The sequence below is a fragment of the Typopeltis vanoorti genome, chromosome 4 (genome assembly GCF_054136105.1).
Source record: "Typopeltis vanoorti isolate ZY-2024b chromosome 4, IOZ_Tvanoo_1.0, whole genome shotgun sequence".
Lineage (NCBI taxonomy): Eukaryota > Metazoa > Arthropoda > Arachnida > Uropygi > Thelyphonidae > Typopeltis > Typopeltis vanoorti.
Genome location: NC_143552.1, coordinates 5,391,977 through 5,414,838, shown reverse-complemented (window position 1 = coordinate 5,414,838; position 22,862 = coordinate 5,391,977). Strand labels below are relative to the sequence as shown.

General features: G+C 36.0%; 1 protein-coding gene across 2 annotated transcripts in view; it reads left to right on the top strand.

Moving 5' to 3' along the window:
- Window positions 1-22,862, top strand: part of SMC5 (structural maintenance of chromosomes 5) — a 752,645-nt gene that overhangs the window by 92,230 nt on the left and 637,553 nt on the right. For both annotated transcript variants that reach the window (XM_090391623.1, XM_090391622.1), the window contains exon 6: window positions 1,951-2,112. In XM_090391623.1, the coding sequence (XP_090247749.1) occupies window positions 1,951-2,112 (162 nt within the window). The remainder of the gene's footprint in view (window positions 1-1,950; window positions 2,113-22,862) is intronic.

The following is a 22,862-nucleotide window of genomic DNA, read 5'->3' as shown; positions in this document are numbered from 1 at the left end:
CTTTCTTATCATGCTGGTTACTCTACATGGAATGGACAAGAAAGGCACCTGTGCGTTATATTGCACCAAAACTTGATATGAACATAAATTTTAATGAGGCCTGTGAAATTTTAATCAACCACTGTAATCTCAACAGTAATAGTGTAAAAATCCCAGGAATATGGATTACACATATTCTACTCACATAAAGTTTTGTTCTAAGTGGTCATTATAAATTATAATTAGGATTATAGTACTCTAGGATCTTAGCCTTAATATAATAAACACTTAGGCTAAATTATTGATTTGCCCATCACTGTTGCTGTTTTAAAAGTGTAAAAGATATTATTTGTTCTCTGGTCATGTAAAACTAGGATATAGCTTGATGTAGGTTATTTTTAATCTAGAAATCAGGCCAGTAGAATAACTGTCAATCAAATTAGTGTTACTTTGGAATACTGTTTGATTTGTGATGTCACTCTGTGGATATTCTCCAATGATGACCTTAGTGTGAAGGTTGAAATGTTGGGATATTAAAGTAATTATTCTTAGTAATGATAGTAGTCACTGCAATTTTGTCAAAATGAATTCTCATTACTATGTCTTTAAAAGAAAGGACTATGCATTACATGAATACATTTACATCATGACTAGCTTCCTATGGAGATATTTTCTTTCATAATATTTGTTATTGAAGAAATATATTAATACTAATAGAATATACAGGGTGTTTCAAAAGGGAAAAGAGAAAACGAAGTCTATAACACAAGTTCAGAGGAATTTCTGCATGCAATACGGCAAAGAACCTCCTAGTAGGCGCACAATCTACAAGCAGCACAAGAATTTTGTGGAAACAGGCTGTTTTGTACGTAATCCAAGGTCAATGGGAAGGCCGCATGCTGCTGGTGCTCTTGTGGAAGAAGTTTTGGAAAGTTTTCAGAGAAGCCCTGGAAAGTCAACCAGATGGGTATCTCATCAAATTGGAATTCCACATGTGACTGCGTGATGTATTTTATGACAACATCTACATTTAAGGCCCTACAATTTTATCCTCGTGCAACATTTGAAGAAAGACGATAAGAATGTATGCCAGGATTTCTGTACGGACATGTCGTTTTCAGTGACGAGTGCACTTTTCGCATAAATGGACAAGTAAACACTCACAGCTGTGGATGGGGAAGCGAAAATCCACACGTCATTATAGAACATGTTCGGTGCACCCCAAAGGCTAACATTTTTTGCACCATTAGCAAGAAGCATGTGTATGGACTTCTTTTTTTCCGAGTCTACCATTACTAGTGGTGTGTATCTGGACATGCTACAAGAGTACCTAATACCATGATTAGATGACGATGATCACAATGGATGCTTATGTTTCTGGCAAGGTGGAGCACCTCCTCATTACCTGATGATGTAAGGTCGTACCTTGACACCCATTTTCCAGGCAGATGGATTGGTGGAGGGGCACCTGTAGCATGGTCACCACTTTCCCACGACCTTACACCATTAGATTTTTTCTTGTGAGGCTTTGCAAAAGATTGAGTGTTTTTACCACCTACCAGCCAATTTGGATGAGCTGCATTCCAGAATTACTGCCACCATTGCTGAAGTTACTCCAGATATGCTCTGCCACATGTGGCAGGAAATTAATTACAGATGGGATGTCTGCAGAATTACTGGAGGCATTCATATCGACCTTTAACTGTCAACACAGACACATATTGAAACATCCATTTACTTAGATGTTATGTTACATTTGCATGGTGATAAAAATCATTCGTCTATCACTATTTACCTTCTGTTGTCATTCAAAGTTGTATACTCCCTTTCGAAACACCCTGTATTAATATGTTATTAATATTGAAACACAATAATATTAATAATCCTTTGTTTTTGTATTGTATTACTCTGTAATAAGTGAAAATAACAAATCAATACAATATTACTCTGAATAGCACATTTCACTTTTAGGAATATGAAGATTCACGAGATGCTTTCTTGAAATGTAGAGAGGATAAGCAATCATTATTGAGAAAACAGCAAGAACTGAAAGCACCATATGATTTGTGTGAAGAAAACATACTCAATATTAGTAGCAAACAAAATAAACTGATTGAGGAGATGAAGATATTGGTATGATTATTTACTCTACTTTTACATTTGAAATGCAAAATATTCTGAAATCATAATCAGTGGAGCCAGTGTGCATTGGGTTGTCACTCCAACTTTTAAAACCTAGATTTTTTTAAAAATAATATGTGGTCCTTCTTTTGCAAAATATTCATATTGCAAAAATATTTTTTATTCTATAAAACTGAAAGGTTGAAGACAGAGGTTAGTGGGATGACTACTGGTATGCCCCAAGTCAAACCTTTGGGGCATTCCAGTACTTTTTTTATTTAGCCATATATTGATAATCATAATTTTAGTATTTTTCAGTCCCTTTTCTTAATTATATTACACATAGAAATATACTGAAATATAAAGAGTTTATATTATTATAATATTAGTAGTATAGTATCTAACATATATTCTTGTAGATTTTCTGATTTATTTGTACTAGTAAAGAATTTTTAAGGGGCTATATCAAGCAGATGTCAAAACTCTTAAATGATTAGATAGGTGTGTGTTTTGTAATGTTGATAGCTGTTCATTGCTAATGCCAAGAATGAAAAAGAAAAGCCTAGTGTTTTTTTTTTTTTTTTTTTTTTTTTTTTTTTCCATACAGGTCAGATAATAATTGTAATATCCTCCCAGAAAGATTATGGATAAAATTTTTCCCAACAAGTTTTTTTTTTTTCTTCATATTAATCTCACCTAGAAAAAGACTGTAAACCTATATACAGATACAGACAGATCCTGACTTAAGATTTATTAGGTTCTGCAAACATTTATATAACACTAATTTTACTTAAGTTGGATTTAGCCCTTCCCCACCCATTAATCACACTCTATCACTGTGTTTACAGTAATAGAGTGTGATTAATGTGAAAATAGATTTCAGAACACAAGGACTACATCCGGTTTCACCAATACAGCCACTCTGGTCTTGCTGACCATGCGCTGGATACCTGCCATAGAATACAGTGGAGGAAAGCCACGATAATACACCATAGTAAATACAAATATGAAAGGCTTTTCATGGAATTAGCTTCAGCCCTAAGAAACAATCCAAACCTCAAAAAATTTGGCTGCATGAGACTGCCTCAAATTTGGGAAACCTACATCAGAAGACCTTCAGCCCAGTCGCCCAAGAATACCAACATTGTCCGCTAGGGGGCACCATCAGGACTTTAGGAGAAATAATAGCTTCCTGCTTCTTCCTCACTTACTGTTTGTTATGCCTGCTTGTACGTGTCTTGTTCTTAAGTTTCTTGAAAATGGCAACGTAACGTTGCCGAGATATTGAAGTATATTAAAATTTATTTTAATGTATATCCTAGTTGACGTTGTAATTTCCTTAAATTCTTTAGTAAATAATGCAAAGTAAAATACTACATTATTATTATTACACCCTCCATGGAGTTGGCAGACTCATTGTGAGAGGTTCATCCAACTGACAACATATTTATTGTACCGAATCTTAAAATCCTTACACTTTCTGCATTAACAACATATTCTGGTAATGTGTTCCATTCGCTTACAGTTCTCCATGTAAAAAATCTACTACTCACACCCTTCTTTTCTGCACTCTCACATAACTTCCAGGGATAGTCTCTGGTTCTTCCTCTCTCTTGCCTTCTACTCTTTTTATAATCCCCTCTGGATTAGTCAAATAAAATCTCCTCACCAACTTATACGTCTCTATCGTATCACCTCTTTTCCTCCTATCAACCAAACTGCAATCCACGTTCCTTCAATCTCTCCATAGCCTGATATTGTCTTAGTTACTTGTATCTGAACCCTCTGTAATGTTTCCACATCACAATGAAAACCAGATGACCAAATTTGAGCATAATAGTCTAGACCAGTGGTTCTTAACCGGGGAACACTGGTGTTCCACGGAAGGTGAATAGGTGTTCCATGAGAAGTTCTGGAATTTGTCAGCACAAATTAAGTTAATGATGGTTTAATTGATGTGTAATTATTTATTAATAATTAATCATCAATTATTAATAATAAAAAATCAGCTAAATTACCAATTAATTATTAATTTATACATTACAAAATAACCAAGGTGTTCTGTGAAAATTTCAGGATTTGTGAAGTGTTCCGTCGTCGAAAGAAGTTTGAGAAACACTGGTCTACATTGTACAGTGGCACAATCACTTCCTTATCCCTGCATGTTAGTGTGCTTCTTATCATAGCGGCACTGCTAATTGTAACAGTTGCCCTTTAAACTTCAATCTACTGTCAACCACACTCCCAGATCTCAAATTTCATCCACTTCCTGCAGTATAGTGGTATCAATATAGTACAGAGCCTTATATTTCTGCACTCCAAAATGCAACACCTTGCACTTATTAATATTAAAAGTACAACCCCACTCTTTTGTGGAAGTCAAACGGCTACTTAAATCTTCCTAAAGGGAATTAACATCAGCAGTGCTACTTATAATTTTCTCCAACTTTGCATCTTCAGCAAACAACTAAAGATCCCCAGTTAGTCCTGTACATTAATACAGTCAAGTATCTAACTTTCAGACACTGCACCTTCAGTTAACTGATCTCCCCCCTTGAAATTGATTCGTACGTCATCTGACTTCTGGTATAGCACAATGTAAAGTGTACATGTGGTTAAGCCATCCAGTAATTGCCTGACTAGCAAATTGATTTCTTTTGGTTGTATAATTGAGGGATTAGTGTATTATGGAAAAGATTGACATCAACTGGGTTTATATTGGTCGAAGTAATTTATTTGATACTAAGTAAAAAATACCGACAAGTTTCGCCAACTTAGGGTGAATAAAATAGATACAAAACAACTTAAATACTAAAACTGTTCATGAAGGAATGAACCGAATACAATTGTATTTTTCACAAATACGGATGAACTTGTACATCGCATGCATGGAGCATGTATGAAGTCAACTGTTGTTATGTGGGAACGTTCTGTAATTGGCAGCAAGATTTAACTCTGTCGTATTAAATATCTTATGAGGGTCTTCCAAATATCAGCCAGAATTAATCCTTGGTTTCTATTGAGGTTGTGTTTAGAACAGATTACTATTATGGCTTCTTTTATGATTTGGGAGTGGAAATCTTCCTCTAAATAGGGCATGGAGCTTTTGTCCCATTCTATTCTATGGTAAAGGCTTAAAGTCACTCGTATTTCATGTGGCTTGAGGAGTGTAGCAATCTTTTTGGAAACTGTCCCGGCATAAGGAATGGCGATGGTGGATTTATAACGTATTTCTTCAGAGTGTTGTTGTAGGGGATCGCAGAAAAGTATCTTATGAATCAATTTTTTTGGGTAACCATTGTCTATGAGGTTTTTTGATATGTGAGATAGTTCATCTTTGAGATCTTTATCTTCTGTAGTGATGTGAGGGGCCCTGTTTTTTAGCATGTGTATGATGCTTAGTTTGTGAGAAATGTGGTGTGTAGATGTGAAGTGCAAGTATCGACCTATTTGGAAATCCAACTTTTAATGGCGTTTTTCCTCAATGTCTTATTTGGCTTAGTGTAGTTGATGATAATCTGTTCTTTAATAATCTGTAACTCTACAGACAACATTGAAATTTCAGTTTAAAGGCAACCTTCCTTCACTGGCAGGTATATCTGCGAGTTTCACATCATCATTCTTTACAAAAGACAGGTATTTTCAAAAGTCTTGTACACAGAGCATGCATAATTTGTTCTTCAGACTTCCTACTATTAGAAAAATTGAATAAAATAAGAATTATGTTGTCATCTAATGGATATAAGGAAACAACTATCCAGACCACAAACTTGTGTTAAGAGGATTTCCATTCCCCACCATATCAGATACTTCTGAAAAACAACAAAGATTCTCTGCAAATACAATATAATCTGTACACTTTCAAACCATCACAAATTATCTTCTTTTCTATCATATGCTAAGGATAAATTTCCTCCACTATCCTTAGATTTATTAGTTACCCTATTCCTGTAGACTTTGCTATTTCAGACAGACTGACTCTTCTGCTAAGATTAGAATCTAAAAACACATAGATTACATAAGATTTTTAGAGTCACAGGATTTGAGATGGCACGAGAAGCAAGGCTTCTCGTGCCATCTCGAACCCTGTTACTGAATTATGCAATTACTATGTTGATATTTTTATTCAAATACAATACTTAAGAAGTCCAGCTTTTATTTTTGATTATTCAGAATTGCCAGATGATGTGGAAATTTTGAAATGGTTTTCGAGCTCATTATTAAAAATATTTATATAATCATCTGGTCTTCTACCTGGGACAACTTCTTTTTTATTTCCAGTCTTATTTAATGAATTCTAATTTGCCATATTAAATGTATATTTGGTGTTTATCATTTAGAAATAAAAGCCATACTTTATTGTTAATGGAACTTCTTTTTTTTATCAACCAGTAATAAATAAATAAATTATTTATTAATTTGAAATTTAAATTTGAAAGAATGATAAATGAGACATTCTTTCAAATAATTAGAATTTTATTAGAAATTAATGAAACCATTTAAAGACTGCTTTAAATATGTTATTCCTTATTTTATACATCAATTTGTGTTTGCATTAAATATTATACAGTGTTGGATCGTATATCATGGTTTTGAATCCGCCATCTTGATGTAAAGTTGTTCTTAATAAAATCAACTAATTGCTGGTTGATTACTAATCAAAATATGGGGAAATTTATATTTATACTGCGCCACCCTATATTTAGATTAGCCTATGCAGAATAGTAGAATCAATCTTCAATTGATTCAGCAGTCTCATTAATCATACAGGCCGAATTTAATATATTACACTTAAGGCTCCTGCAAGGTTCGAAATTTTTATGAACGGTGCAATGAAAAAGAATCGGGCACACACAATATTGAAATCAATAAAACATTTAATACAAGGTTATATGACAAGTACATAAAATTATAACTCTGAAAATAAGATAATACAAATAACTTAGTTCTTCAGGTCAAAACATTCACATAGAATCAAACGTCATATCTTCAGATACTAAATTCATGGTTCTCCTAATAATAAAAATTGTTCGTACAGTTCAAAACTTCGGAATTTCTTAGTAAATAAATTTACTAGTATCACTCAGTTGCACTCTATAATTTAACACTTAGTCAGAAAGCACTTATTAAATTATTAATGGCAGCAGTTATTACTTCAAGGGGAATTTCTTTCAAGTTTCTAACTTCTGCTAAACTCAGCGAAACGGCACAGTAAATGTTAGTATATTTGTGACGGAGCTATCACTTAAATCTTCACACTGAAATAAAATAAAATAGGACTGCTCTTACTGGATTAAATCTTTGCACATCAGATTCAATGTGAGCACATATCAAAATTATATTCACTTATTACTCCGATGTAACACTATTCAAAATAATTCTTCACGGAGATAACTGAATTATTATTTATCGCGCTACACAAATCTTGAAGGACTTGCTATAAGGCAGAATAATTGTCCCATGTTTACTACTATATAACAAATTGAGCTTTGCACAATCCTTCTTCAAAGCGATATAGGAATATGTAGTAATTCTAGAACTTAGTGAAATTATTCTGAATTTCCTATTAATCTTCTGGTCTTTTGTTAATCATATTACGGCACTAAATTCCTATTACTTCCACCACTGACTTTACTCTCAGCTGCCTATAAGTTTTCTCCTCATCTCCATAGTGTTCTGAATGCTCCTGCCCCTGAATGTCCTGCCCTCGGGTGTCCTTGCTTACTTTCACCTTCCGTTCATATACCTTCCTTCTTCCCGCCTAAACTTGTTCTCTAGTCCAACTCGTATTAATTGCTTGCTTCCAATTACCGCAGTTCACGCCCTAAGCTCGCACATTCTATTTTATTTCTGTCTCCATGGCAACGATCGAAACTAAACATAAGCATTACATAAGATTATACCTTTTACATACAGTAATGAAAAATAATAATAAAAAATATTATAGTTAATTTTTCCTTCACTTTCATTTACAAATATAATAAATAAAACATATATTACAGTTCACATAAGGCACATAAAAGTTACATACATAGAATATCTTATAATATTACTGAAGGAATATAGCAATAAAATAAATGGTATTTTCTACATAGTCCTTTCATTAACATAACATATATTAAAATTATATAATTAAATAATAACTGATAAAATTCAAGGAAAATACATGAATAATAAATCTTAAGCAAAAGACTAACAAATAATATATAACAAGTCTTGCTTAGGATATGGTAGATTATGTTAAATGTGAATGAAGAATAAAAACATACAAAATAATTTCATTCACAGTTTGACAACAGTAATATCATTATATGACTATAAATCAAGTGCAATGAAAGCCACACATGCAGCTAATTCTCTTTTTACATGGTCTTTTTTTTACACAATTTCGAAATAACACGGTTTAGAAAACCGAAGCAATTCTATTTTTACATGGTTCAAACGGCGCATCTTTTTAAAATTTCTGTTTGAATTCAGTTCTATTAAAAAGGGCATTTCCATTATAATTATAATTTCCTAGAATGGTACAACAATTGTATTTAAACTTGAATTTTGGGGAACCCCCCCCCCCCCACACACCAATGTTTTAAATGTCAGGGATTACTCTATGCTACAGAATGTAGACAATTGTGTCTACAACAAAAAAAAAAAGCAATTTTTGTAATTACGATTCCCCAAAGTTAAGCTGGCAGATGATCTGTTATATTCGCTTGCCGTTGGTTCCTGGAAGCAGAAGGGCGCTGTGCTGATTTCTCAAAATTAAGTTGGTCCGTTACCGAAGGCCTGCCTGTATAAAGCTGCTTGGAAGCAGTTAAGCTGTTCGCTAAACAATCATTTCTTGTTTACAATTCGAAATGTTTACACGTCTTGTGTTTTGTTCATGAAAGTTCATACAGCAGAGTTATACAGGTATATATTAAATTTTGAAGTTTTGTAATATCAAATTAGCAAAATTAGTTATTGATTATTTTATGATATTTTCATAACATTATCCCATTAATCATGATTTCAGATAATTCAGTTAGACAGAAGAAGAAAAGCTATTTCTTTAGAAATTAAGATCCAAATTTAGATCATTTAGCAGCTGGAAAATGTTCAACATCCTTAGAGAAGTATTTTGGACTGAACAAAGGTGAGAACAAGAAAAATGAAGAGGACATTAGAAAATCTGCTCTTTATGGAACAAAATTAGGTACCAAGTCGTCATCGTATATGAGAGACATTATAAAAGTGAAGGTGGAAAATCCCCTATTGATGTGGATAAAAGATTGCTCACAAAAATGTAATACCTTTAGACGGAAATGTCATTAAAGAGAAAGCATTACAGTTGTATGAACACATTCAGGAAAAGGAGCCAACAAGATCAAACAACGGTTGTGAGTTTTCTGCAAGCACAAGTTGGCTTACAAAATTTCTCAAAAGATGCGTGCTTCATAATGTAAAAATAAAAGGAGAATCCACATATGCTGATGAGCCAGCAGCTAGGGAATTTCTTTCAAAACTGTCTAAAATTATTGAAAATGGTGGCTACACTCCTGATCAAGTTTGGAATGCAGATGAGACCAGCCTTTTTTGGAAAAAAATGCCAAGTAGAACTTATACAGCAAAATCACCAAAACATGTTGGTGACTTTAAAGCAGCTAAGGATTGTGTGACTGTATTATTTTGTAAACCATTACTCATTAAGTGATCCCTAAGACCACGGGCAATGAAAGGTGTGGATTTTAAGACGTTACCAGTGCACTGGGGGTGCTTAAGGGTCAAAGCTGTATAACTGAGAGGAGACCTCCACATAGCCTTTAACGGAATGCGGAGAACCGACCAGGGCTTCTGACCTAATGTCCAGTCCTCACCTTCTCGTGGTGCACCCTGTTGGGTATCTACTTGGATACTGAATGAACGAGGATGGGCTGGCAATTTGGGATTTAGCTGACCAAATTGTATTCTTATTGGTTAAACCAAAATAAAAAATGATGGTACAACATGACAGAATTTCATGCCGGCTGGGGTGTCGCCCGGTTAAACAAGGCTCCCGTTGTTTTCGCCAGGGAACCAGGGCGAACAGCGAAAAGTCAGCTACTGGAATAAATCTGAAAACAAACCCCAACTCAACATCACCAGAGTTAAAGATCAGTACTATCAACGTAAGAAGCCTGAATGGCAAAGAAATGGAGCTAGCTGAGGAATTAGATAACTACCAGATCGACATAATAGGGGTGACTGAAACAAAAAAGATCAAAACTGGTGAGATCTTTCTGAGCAATAAATACAAAATGTTATATTCAGGCAATGACAATCAAGAAAAAGAAGGAGTAGCCATAGTATTCAACACAAAATACGAGGCTAATCTTCTTGAATGGCAGTCAGTCTCAAGTAGAGTAATGTGCGCAAATATGAGAATGGGGAACTGGACAATGAGACTTATTTGTGCCTATGGTCCCACAGAAGGTTCTACTAAGGTAGAAGTGGAGGAGTTTTTTGAGGCTTTAGAAAAAGCAACAGACACAATGAAAAATGAAAAGTTGGTCCTTGTTGGAGATCTAAATAGCAGAGTAGGAAATGATTGTGAGACATACAAAAATATTTTGGGAAAATTTGGAGAAAAGAGCAAAGCTAATAATAATGGCAAATATCTATTGGATTTCTGCTCAGGACATGGACTGGTTATTACTAACACCATGTTCCAACATAAAAATGTGCACAAATTCACATGGAGAGAAGAGGCTAGGAATAAGAAAAGTCTCATTGACTATGTTATTGTTGATAGTGATGTTTTCTCCCTGATGCAGGACACTAGAGTGTACAGAGGATTTGAAATTGGAAGTGATCACTATTTAGTCTTGAGCAGGATAAAATTGAATTTAATGTTGAAAATAATAACATGTAAGAAAGTTTTAAAGCGAATAAAAGTTGAGCAGCTCTCAGATGTGAACTGTAGACTAAAATACACAAAGATTGTTGAAGAAAAAATGAAAGAGTTTGAGAACAGGAATCAAACCTTGGAGATTCAGTGGCAAACTCTGAAGAAAACATTGATTGATTCAGCCAGAGAGGCATGTGGTGAGGTTGTCTGTAAGGATAAAAAAATCAGAACTCCCTGGTGGACACAGGAAGTTAAAGAGGCAGTGAAGGAAAAGAAGAAAGCATATTAACAGTTCCTGTCAAATAAGTCATCTTGTGCTCTTAGAGAATATAGAGACAAATGCAAGAATGCTAAACACTGTGTAAAACTAGCTAAACAAAAGTCATGGGACGACTTTGGCAAGAAAATAGAAAATAAATATCAAGAAGGTGGCAAAATATTCTGGAGGTTGTTGAAGAAGCTTAAGAATGGAGGAAAGAGTGCTGTAAAAGGAATTAGAGATGATAAAGGTAACATGAAAACGGGAGAAAAAGATATCCTTGAAGTATGGAGTAATTACTTTGAAAAACTGCTAAATGAAACAAGCAGTGATGACAGCACAGTGGTAAAAAACACTGACCAGGCATGCAGTCAGGAATACATATCCATACTTGAAGTACAAAAAGCCATCAAAGGCTTGAAATGTGGAAAGGCAGCAGGAGTAGATGATATTTGACCAGAAATGCTGAAGTATGGTGGTATTAGAGTCTTACAGTGGCTGCACTGCATAATTCAGAAAGCCTGGACAGAGGGACGAATTCCCGATGATTGGGGTAGAGCTCTCATAGTATCCATTTATAAAAAGGGAAATAAAACTGCATGTGAGAATTACAGAGGTATTTCCCTACTGAGTGTTCCTGGCAAGATCTATGCAAGTATACTTGAGAAACGGTTGAGAAGAATTGTGGAAGAAAAGCTTGGTGAAGAACAAGCTGGATTCAGGCCAAATAGAGGCTGTCAGGATCAGATCTTCACTTTACGACAAATAGTTGAGAAAGCATGGGAATATAACAAAGATCTGTATTTAAGTTTTGTCGATTTGGAAAAGGCATATGACAAGGTGCCAAGAGAGAAGGTGTCAATACGCTGCAGTTATATGGTGTCAATGGGGCATTATATCAAGCAATACTTAGTCTTTATTTGAGTTGTAAGTCAGCAATAAGAATTGAAGGAAGTATAGGAAGATGGTTTAATGTTAAATCTGGTGTGAGACAAGGATGTACATTATCCCCTCTGTTATTCATTTTCTATATGGATCACATTATGAAGGAAAGTGGTATTAAACATGATATCAAAATTGGAGATGTTAATGTCAGCTCTTTGCTTTATGCAGACGTTGTTATACTTCTGAATAAATCCGCTTCAAGTCTGCAAGATTCTCTGACTAAATTGAATAGCTGTTGTAATAGATATGGTATGAAGGTCAGCAATAAAAAGACAAAGACAATGAAAATAGGCAGAATCATTGAAAATGTCAACTGTGTTGTGAATGGAGAACCTGTGGAACAAGTAAAACATTTCAGCTATTTAGGCACGATTTTTACTGAAGATGGTAAATTAAATATAGAAATAGACAACAGAATCAGCAAATCTGGTATGGTGGGAAGTCAATTGAATAAATTCATATGGAATAAGAGAGAAATTAGTCAGAACACTAAATTAGCTGTATACAAGACAGTGTTCAAACCAGTTTTAACTTATGGATCTGAGAGCTGGGTCAGAAGTAAAACACTTGACCAAAGACTAGAGACCACAGATATGAGAGTTCTGAGAAAGATTATAGGCGTTAACAGATGGCATCAATGGCAATATCATATTAAAAACGAGGATATTAGGAAAGAACTTGACATTGTCAGCATCCAGGAATGTGTTAGCAGAGCTAATCTCAGGTGGTATGGTCACTTAAACAGAATGGGCGACAAAAGATTAGCAAAACAAGTGTTCTCTGCCAGGTTGGCAGCAAAACCACCCAGAGAAAGACCAAGATATAGGTGGATTGATACGGTACAAAGTGCTTTAGACGATAGAAATATAAGATCTGATAATATTGGAGTCTTGACAAGTAACAGACTGATTTGGAGGAAAATTGTAGATAGGAAATTAATAATGATGTAACTTTTTTCATGTAGTACTATCTTATCCTGTACATCCCTTGAGGGTAAATGGCAGGAATTTGATGATGATGATGACCAGTGCACTGGAATGCAAACAAAAAACTTTGGGTTACAAAAGAAATTTTTAATGAATGGTTCCATCATTGTTTTTTTCCAGAAGTTAAATGCTATTTGATGGGAAAAAAAATCTGAACTTTAAAGTTTATTGATTATAGACAGTGCTCTTGGCCATCCTGTTTTAAAACACCGGAATGTGTAATTTTGTTTTTTGCCACCTCATACAACATCCTTAATACAACCACTAGACCAGGGTGTGATCACTACTTTCAAAACTTACTACATAAGAAGAACATTCCAATACATTTTGGATAAATTAGATAAGGATAATTTACTGATAATTATTGATGTGTGGAAGAAAATTTCTATTTTGGATTGTATCAAACTTGCTAAGTTGGTGTTATCAGAATTGAAACCATCAACTTTAAATGCATGCTAGAAAGCTATTTGGCCAGAATGTGTGAAAAAGAAAAACTCCCATACCTTTGCATACAACTGAATATCCCAACATTATCAGATTAGCACATGCAGTTGGCAGAGAAGGATTTGATGATTGACAAGGCTATTAGTGATGACGAAACAATCGAAGCTATCCTTAAGAATCTTGATGAAAAAAGTGATGATGAAGAGATTCCACTCACTGCAGGATTAATTAAAGAAGGGCCTCAAATAGCTAGTAAATTGCGAAGTCATTTTCTTACACATGATCCAAATACTGAATGAGCTGAACAGTTTAAATGTGAACTGAAGTCATGTATGGTGCGATATGAAGAATTATACAAAGATCTAGTCAAAACAGGATCTCAACGATTAATTACAGAGTTCATGATAAAAAAAAATCAACCTTCAGAATTATTGGAAATTAATGGTAATTTAGTTCCTTTTACTGAAGAAAATGTTTTGCCATTGCTGTATGAACAAGAAGGCCAAAGTGTTTCAAGTGATGGAAGTGATTTTATTCCGGTCTCGCACAAAAGAATGCGGCTACTGTCAGAAAGTGACAGTGAATAAAATTTAACTAAATAAAATAAAGTGTGGTGTATTTGACCCTTTTCAAATTTCTATTTTATTAGTGACACACTTTTTTCTTTAAGAAAGATACATATGTATAGACTTTAAATAAGTATTTAAAATAAAAAAAAAATCCATTAAATAGAGTTTTATTCAATGATTTTCATATATTTTGTTTGAAAATAACTTATTGTTTTTATTGGGTTTTCACATTTGGAACTATTCTTCTGTTTTTTTATATGCACTGTATTCTTTTTTTTACACAATTTTTTCTGGAACCAATCTACCATGTAAATTGAGAATTGGGTGTACATTTTTATTGCACTTAGCCCTCAGTCATTTTATTGTGCAGCAAGACCATTTTATGCCAAAAATAGTCCCACTGCCCAAGAATCCATTAATTTAAAAAGAATGGAACATGCACTACACATGATCTAAGACATTCCTTCAAACCCTTTAATATAATCCATCAGTAGGTAATATGGATACCATTGTTCCTCCACAAGAAGATAAAACATAGGTATACAAAGTGCCTAGAGAGAATCCAGTTTGATGACATTTTAAATATTTTCCCAAATAAAGAAGAAATTAACATTGGTTGTCCACAACTAATTTTTTACTCCCACATGGCACTGGTATTATAGGTTCTTCACTCTCTCATGTATGACGTCAGTTCAAAAAAAAAAAAAAAACTTAATATCAAAATTTGCCATCCTTTTTATAATCACTGAATATGTACACATTTCTGAGCTGTAGTGATATAACACATTAATAAGTGATGTGAAGTAGGTTTCAACTCAATTTTAGCACAAGCCTTCAGAAAAATCAGAGGAATTCCATCAAGATCTGAGTTTGGAAAAGATTATTCCAGTGCTTTTCAGGCAAGAAGAAACATCATCAGGGACATTAAATTACATACATAAAATGCTAAGGGAGCATTTACTAAGTTTGTCTCTGCAATAGATAAACTGTGTTATTCATGGCGCTGATATGAAGAAGAACAGTGGCAGCCAAGACATTATTGTGCAGGGAGTTTGACTTGAGGGATTTTGTGAAATGTAGTGTGTGTGTATATGCACATTATGTATTTGTTGCCAAAAGAAAAAATTGGGTCGTGGTATCAGAACGGCAGTGGAGAGGGAGGGAGTGTGTTGTAGAAAGTTTATGAGTAAGAAATATGGATGTTGTTGGAAGCAAGAGAATGAAGTAGTAAAAGTTAGTACTGAAAGCCATGAAACCGAAAGTATTGGAGTGAATAGAGTTATGAGTTTAAATTATGGTGAAAGAAATAGGACAGAGAATATAAATGAGGTGAGTGCAAATGTAATGGTAAGATAATGTGTGTGAAAGTTGCGATGGTGGAAGTTTAGGGAATTGTATCAGACCTGAATCAAGAACTACATACTTGCTTGCATGTAGTTCTTCACACGGCAAAGCATGAGATTGAAAGGCTGTAGAAACAGCAAGAGAACAGTCGAACTGAGAACAGAAAAAAAGCAAAAGGCCAAAAAGAAAATTGTAAGAATAAACGAGAGAAAGAGCATAAGCAGATTTTTTTTATGGAAATTCAATGATAAGGGGTATATTTCAGAAAAGCACTACAAAATATATACTACAAGATATATACAGTGGTACTCTCCTAAGCACAGTGACATGTATAAGAAGAGCTCCTGATTGGGATAAGTTTTCTAGGAATAATTAAATATATATGCGTAATTTTTTGAGTAAGAGAGGCTGTAAATGTTGTGCACTACCGGTTTTCTTAGTGTGGGGGATTTTTTTTTGCCAAAACTTAATTACGAAACAGTTATTATTAGACTTAGTAACCTGCAAAAAATGGTGGCGGCATTGTCATTCCATGACTTTAATTTAGATTTCATCGTTTCATTAAGTGTGAGGTCTGTTATATGTATTCTTTCGATTACATAAATGATTTGTGGATATTTGGTGAGGATGGAAGGAGGGTGTATGCAAAGTGTGACCTGAACGAGGAATTGATGAATGCAAATTTGAAATTGATGACAGAAAGTGTTATTAGTGAGATTGTCGCGAGAAAATGATGCACATTTGAAAGAGAAGGATGGTGAGAAAGAGAGGCGAAACAATGTTAAAAAAAAATCAGTAAAAACAAAAAAGAGCAATTTGAAAACCGTAACGGATGTTAAAGGGACGAAAGTGAGGTGAGAGTCGCGGAAGGAAATGAAATTGAGAGAATGAATGAAACTAGAAATGGTGTGATGCAGAAATCGAAAGTGAAAAAAACGAAAGAATGGATGATAGCGAAAAAATAATGAATGATAACGAAAGTTCAATGCATGTTGGACTGAAAGAACAGAAACCAAGAAAGATGAATGAGTGTGAAAATGGGAAGAATGATAGCGAAAGTTGGACGCATGTTGGACCGAAAGTACGGAAACGAAGGATGAATGAGAGTGAAAGTGAGAAGAGGGAGTTGAGAGTTAGAAAGACTGAATGATAGAGAGAATGCGGCGCGAGATTCAGAAGTTGAATTGGATTGGATGAGGCAAGAAACGAAATGGATGTGGAATGAAATTAAGAAAATTCTGGTAAAAACTATTAAAATAAATAATGATGGGATGAAAGGGTTAACGAAAGATAAGCGAGTGGCGTTGTATGGCGACTCCATTATTAAAGGTGTGCTGGAGGATAGAATGCACAAGGTTTGTTTTCTAGGCGCTAAAATGAGTAGAGTGATTTAGGCATTGGATATGAGGCAGGAGCGAGCAAAAGAATTAATAGTATTAATAGGTGCAAATGATTTGATTCAAACAGTGTGTCAGAATGGATATCAGGAGGCTGCTTAGAAGGATAAAAGAGAATACTGTGACAGGAAGGGTAGTTAGTGTGTTGCCTAGGTATGACTGTGGTGAAATGAGGCGGAGAGCAAGGATTATGAATGATATGCTGGCTGAAATGTGTGAGGAGACAGAAATACAGTTTGTTAATGTGTGGAATGAGTTTGAGGGACGAAGTGAGCTGTGTGGGAGCGATGGACTGCATTTGAGTGGTTATGGTGTGAATCGCTTGGAGAGACTGTTGCTGGAAGGTAGAGAAGTGAATAGAGAGAGAATGAATCAGATTGCGTGGGAAGTGATGTGGGAGAGTAAGACAGGAGAGATTGAAGAGGTGGTTATGAATGGGGAAGTGAGTGGTATGAGTGTGGAAAATGAGAGAATGGGTGTGCAAGAGGAGCAGGGAAACGGGGAGGCTTAGGGTGGACGGGTACACAGCATGAGAAAGGTGGATGCTCCAAGAGGAGGTGAGCATGTGTAGGCAAGAAAGGAATGGGATGACCAGGGATCAAGAGGAAACAGTTGGAATTGAAAAGGGTTTTAAAATGAAGAAGCAGAAAGGGAAATGGTCCCAATCGAGCATGGGGAGATCACATTGAGTGAGTGGTAGTATCAGTGGAACTAGCTGTAGATCCAGAAATGAGCTGTTGTGTTTGTATACAAATGCTAGAAGTATAAGAAATAAGGCAGATGAAATTGTTGCACTAATTGCATCTGTTCACCCAAAGATTGTCGGAATAAGTGAGACATGGTTGGAAGAGGATGACATCCTGACAGGAATAGAGATGGAAGGGTATGATGTATTTCGTGAGGACAGAGGGGGTAAAAAGGGAGGGGGAGTGCTATTGATGATAGAGAAAGAGTTATGTCCATATAAAGTGGAGATGCAAGAGGGAAATAGTGCCAGTGGTTTTGAGGCAGTATGGTGTGAGATAGAGGTGAATGGAATCAAGTACTTGGTTGATGTTGTTATAGACCAGGTAATGTGGATGGCGATGATAATGAAATGTACAATCAAATTAGCCAAGTAAATAAGAAAAGGGTGATCATTATGGGTGATTTTAATTATGGCAATATAGACTGGAATGATGAGATAGCAACTGGAAGTAAAGAAAATGAGTTTCTTGAGTTTTTGAGGGATAACTACCTCAGACAGTATGTAACAGAGGGCACACGAGGATTGAGGGTCTTGGATTTGGTCATCTCATCAGAGGATGTAATTGTAAATGAGGTGTCAAATCATCCACCAGTTGGTGAGAGTGACTATGAGGTGATTACCTGGGTGGTTGCCAGCAGTGTGAGGACCTCTGTGAGAAAAGGGTATATGTGGAACCACAAGTGGGGGGGGGGTGATTATGAAGAGCTCAGGAGACAGCTTGCGGGTGTAGCGTGGAATGAGGAGTTAGCTGGAAAAGAGATCAGTGCAGCTTGGGGAATTTTCAAAAACTGTTTAGTAGATGCAATGTCTAAATGTATTCCAATGGTGAGAAGGTTAAATAAGGGGGGTGTGAGATGGATGAATAAAGAGATTAAGCATGCGATACAGAGAAAAAGGGCATTGTGGAGGCAGCATAAGAGAAGTGGAAATAACCAATTACATGAGGTCTATAAAGACCAAGCAAGGAGGGTGACTTGGTTGGTGAGGGTAGCTAAAGAGATGTATGAACAGCAGTTGGCTAATGAAGCCAAAAAGAATCCTAAGGAGTTCTTTCGATATGTAGCCAGCAAAAGAAAGTATAATTATGGAAGGATGACAGTGATTGGAGAAAATGGTATAAAGACAGCTGATGCAGAATGTGTGGTGAAGATACTTAATGAGCAGTTCATAAAGATCTTTCAATCTTGTGAATGTGACTTCATGGAGCGATTGAGAGCAGTTGATGATGGGGGAGAAGAGACTGACTGTAGGTGAACAACAGGTGTATGTGGAGTTGAGTAAACTAGATGTTAATAAGGCTGTGGGACTTGATAATATATCACCACGTATTCTGAAAGAATGTGCCAGGGAGTTGACATCTGCCTTGACATATTTTTTTAATATGAGTCTTGCACTCGGTCAAGTTCCTAAGGAGTGGAAGGAGGGCAAGATTGTGCCACTTCATAAAGGAGGTGATCGAACTCAAGCATCAAACTATAGGTCTATCTGTGTGTCAGGTGTTATAGTTAAGTTGTTGGAGAAGCTTGTGAGAACTAGGATCCAGAGTTGGGTTGATAACAATGGTATTATCTTTGATGGACAGCATGGATTTGCTAAAGGGAGGTCATGTTTTAGTAATCTGCTTACTTATTACAATAAAGTGACTGCTTCCTTGGACAGAGGAAAAGGATACACAGTAATATACTTGGATTTCGCAAAGGCTTTTGATAGAGTACCTCATGATAGGTTGACAGTCAAACTAGAGCAGATAGGGTTGGATATTAGATTGGTGCATTGTATTGGAGACTGGCTATCTGATAGGTATCAACAAATTGTGTATGGGGGGGGGAGTGATATCCAGGAAAAGGAAAGTCACTAGTGGAGTGCCTCAGGGGTCTGTTTTAGGTCCATTGCTGTTTAACTTGTATATTAATGATATAGGCTAGGTGAAGATTTGGATGGAGATATTCAGTTGTTTGCAGATGATGCAAAGTTGGGACAAACCATGAAGTGTAGTGAAGATGTTGTGGCCTTACAGGAAGACTTAAATAGATTGAGTGATTGTGCACAGAAATGGGGATGCGAGTTCAATGTTGTAAAATGTAAGGTTTTAAAATTTGGAAAACAAAGATGGGATGCAGAATTTATGCTTGGTGAGAATATATTGTTGGAGGTAGAGGAAATAAGAGATCTGGTGGTGATAGTGGATTAGGATCTAAAATTTAGGAGACACATTGCCAAAATTGTGAAGACAACACAAAGGCCTCTGGGAATGTTGCAGAGGACACTGACGTCTAGAAGTAGGGAGATTCTTGTTCCGTTGTATAAGGCTTTGATTAGGCCACACATGGACTATTGTGCCCAGATTTGGTCACCGGGTTTTCAGAAGGATGAAGAAATGGTGGAAAGGGTCCAAAGGAGACTGACTAAGGTAGTTTCTGACCTCTGGAATGTTGAGTATGAGGAAAGAATGAGAAGATATAATTTGCAGTCTGGTGGACAGGAGAAAGAGAGGAGATATGATAGAGACCTACAAGTTGGTAAGGGGTTGTTATAGGATCAATGCTGGAGAAGTTTTACAGAGAATAGTGGGAGATCAGGGGAGAACCAGAGGTCATCCCTGGAAACTGTATAAAGAGGGTGTGAGTAGGGGAGTGAGAGGCAGGTTTTTTTCGTGTAGAGTGTGAATGATTGGAATGCCTTGCCTGAGAATGTGGTGTCTGCAAAGAGTTTGAATGTGTTTAAAACACTGTATGTGATGAGCTGTGTGTGTGATAAAAGGTCCTCCCAGATGAGTCTTTGACTCCATGAGGTCTTGGGGTGGTAATAATAATAATAAATCTTGTTTCCCTAGTGCTAAAATTAATAATATTAGTAATACTGTCAGAATGAGAAGGTGAAAGAACTGATTGTTTTGACTGGAACCAATGATCTGAGAGTTGAGAAGTATTACATGAGGGAAGATGTGAAATAGTTATTGGAAGAAGTAAAAAGTGCTATGATAGAGGAGAACTGAGAAGGAGGGTGATGATAGCTAATGAATGAATATGCAAGTTGTGCAGAAGGAATTATATTGAGTTTGTGTACCTATAGTCTGAGTTTTATGGATGTAAAGATTTGTACAATGCTGACTGACTGCACTTAAATAGATTCAGAGTTAGATGTTGAGCAAGTGTGTGATAGCACTGATGAGGCATATGAGTGTGAGAATAACCCACAGCTGCAGAATCTAGTCTCATGCAAAATTATTGAATAGGGTAGTCAATTCAGAAAGTAAAGGTGGTTGGTGGCCTGAAGGGTGGCTGCAGTTTCTGTATACTAATCCCAGAAGTATCAGGAATAAGAGGGAGGAGTTTTTGGCATTGGTTAGTGCAACCTCACCAGATGTTATAGGCATTAGTGAGACTTGGCTAATACCAGAGGATGTAGTTACAGGAATTGATTGTGATGGATTTAGTATTTTTAGGTAGGATAGAATAGACAGGACAGAGGGTGAGGTACTTCTAATTATAGCAGATGAATTGCAGCCAAAAAAAGGAGTCAAGCAGATATTAGTTCTTTTGAGTCAGTATGGCAAGATTGAGGTCAATAGGACAAAATATAAAATTGGTTGCTGCTATAGGCCAGGTGTTGCCAGGAATGATGTGGAAGACTTGCCTCAGCAGATTAATACAATAAATGTAAAGAGAATATAATGGGAAGTGGGAAAGATCACATGGCAAGAAGGAAATGGAATTTATACAGCTGATAAGAGATAATTACTTGAAGCAGAATATGATGGCTTGAGGTGTGAGACTGTTGGATCTAGTTATAGGATCAAAAGACCTGTCCATAACTAAGGTAGCTACATTGTCTTTGATTGGAGAATGTGACCATGTTGTCTTGACTTGAGAGGTAGCAAAATGTGGAAATACCAGTTAAGAAGGATATATATGTGGAATTACAAAGCAGGTGATTATGATACAATTAGGAGGAAGCTCGACCCACTACCATGACATAAGGATCTGCAAGGGAAAGATGCTCACAGTGCATGGGGTATCTGGAGGAAGCAATATCACACTGTAAACCCCAAAGTCAGGAAGGTAAATTGGGTAAGAGTTAGATTGTTGAGTAGTATCGTTAAGCATAAGCTGCAAACAAACAGTGTTGTGGACGATATATAAGGAGAAAGCTGTCCAGCTAACTCATGAACAGTACAAGGATCAGGCAAGAACGGCTACTAGCATGGTAAGGAAGGCAAAATCAGAATATGAGAAGAGATTAGCCAAACAGGCAAAAGAAAATCCAAAAGCGTTTTTCCATTATGTGGCAAGTAGGAGGAAGAATGACTAAGGATAACTTTAATAAGTGTGGATGATGGTAGAGAGGTAACAGAGGCAGACAAAATTGTTGAGCTACTGAGTGATCATTTTGCAAGGGTATACCATCCAAAAGAAGATGTTATTATGGCAGAGGTGACAGGAAATGATATCAGAACAGAAGTTAAATTGGAAGTAATTGGTTTATTACAGAATCTGAATGCAAATACAGCTGTAGGATTGGATAGGTTATTGGCTTGTGTTTTACAAGAATGTGCAGAGGAACTGGTGATGCCTCTGACTAGGATGTTTAATTTCAATGCTGGCAAGTGTATTCCTGTAAGCTCTCTGGTCAAATTTCATATGAAACTTTCATAGTTTCTACATTCGGCTTTGAAATAATACTGGTTTTAATATCCACTTGATTTATATAATTTTGTTGCTGAACTGAAGCCTTTTGGCTCTTTTTTGTTGTTATGCAATGACAAATGCGACCACGCAATGACAAATGCAGTCATCGTGTTTAAGACTGGCTGCAGCCAGTCTTAAACACGATGACTGCATTTGTCATTGCGTGGAATCAAATTGGAATCTTCAAGTAAGCATTAACCATCAATCAATGCGATAAGCCATCTGTGTTTACATATGAAGAAAGATTCTCTTCTCCAAGGGGACAGTTTCGAGGTGAGTTGCACTAATGTATCCTATTATACCTGGGAATACTATTGTAGGAGTGTACATCAGTGCTGTAGTTCTATATTTGGAAATTGTAGAACAGATATGTGATATAGCATATCATGTTGTATAAGAGCTGGAATAGTACTGATAGGAAAGGGAAATCTCTGATGTTTTCAGATGTATTCAATCAACGGCTGCGTGTATCAGATGGAATCCCACTATGCGTGCAGTAGCGTGTTGTAGAATTAAATT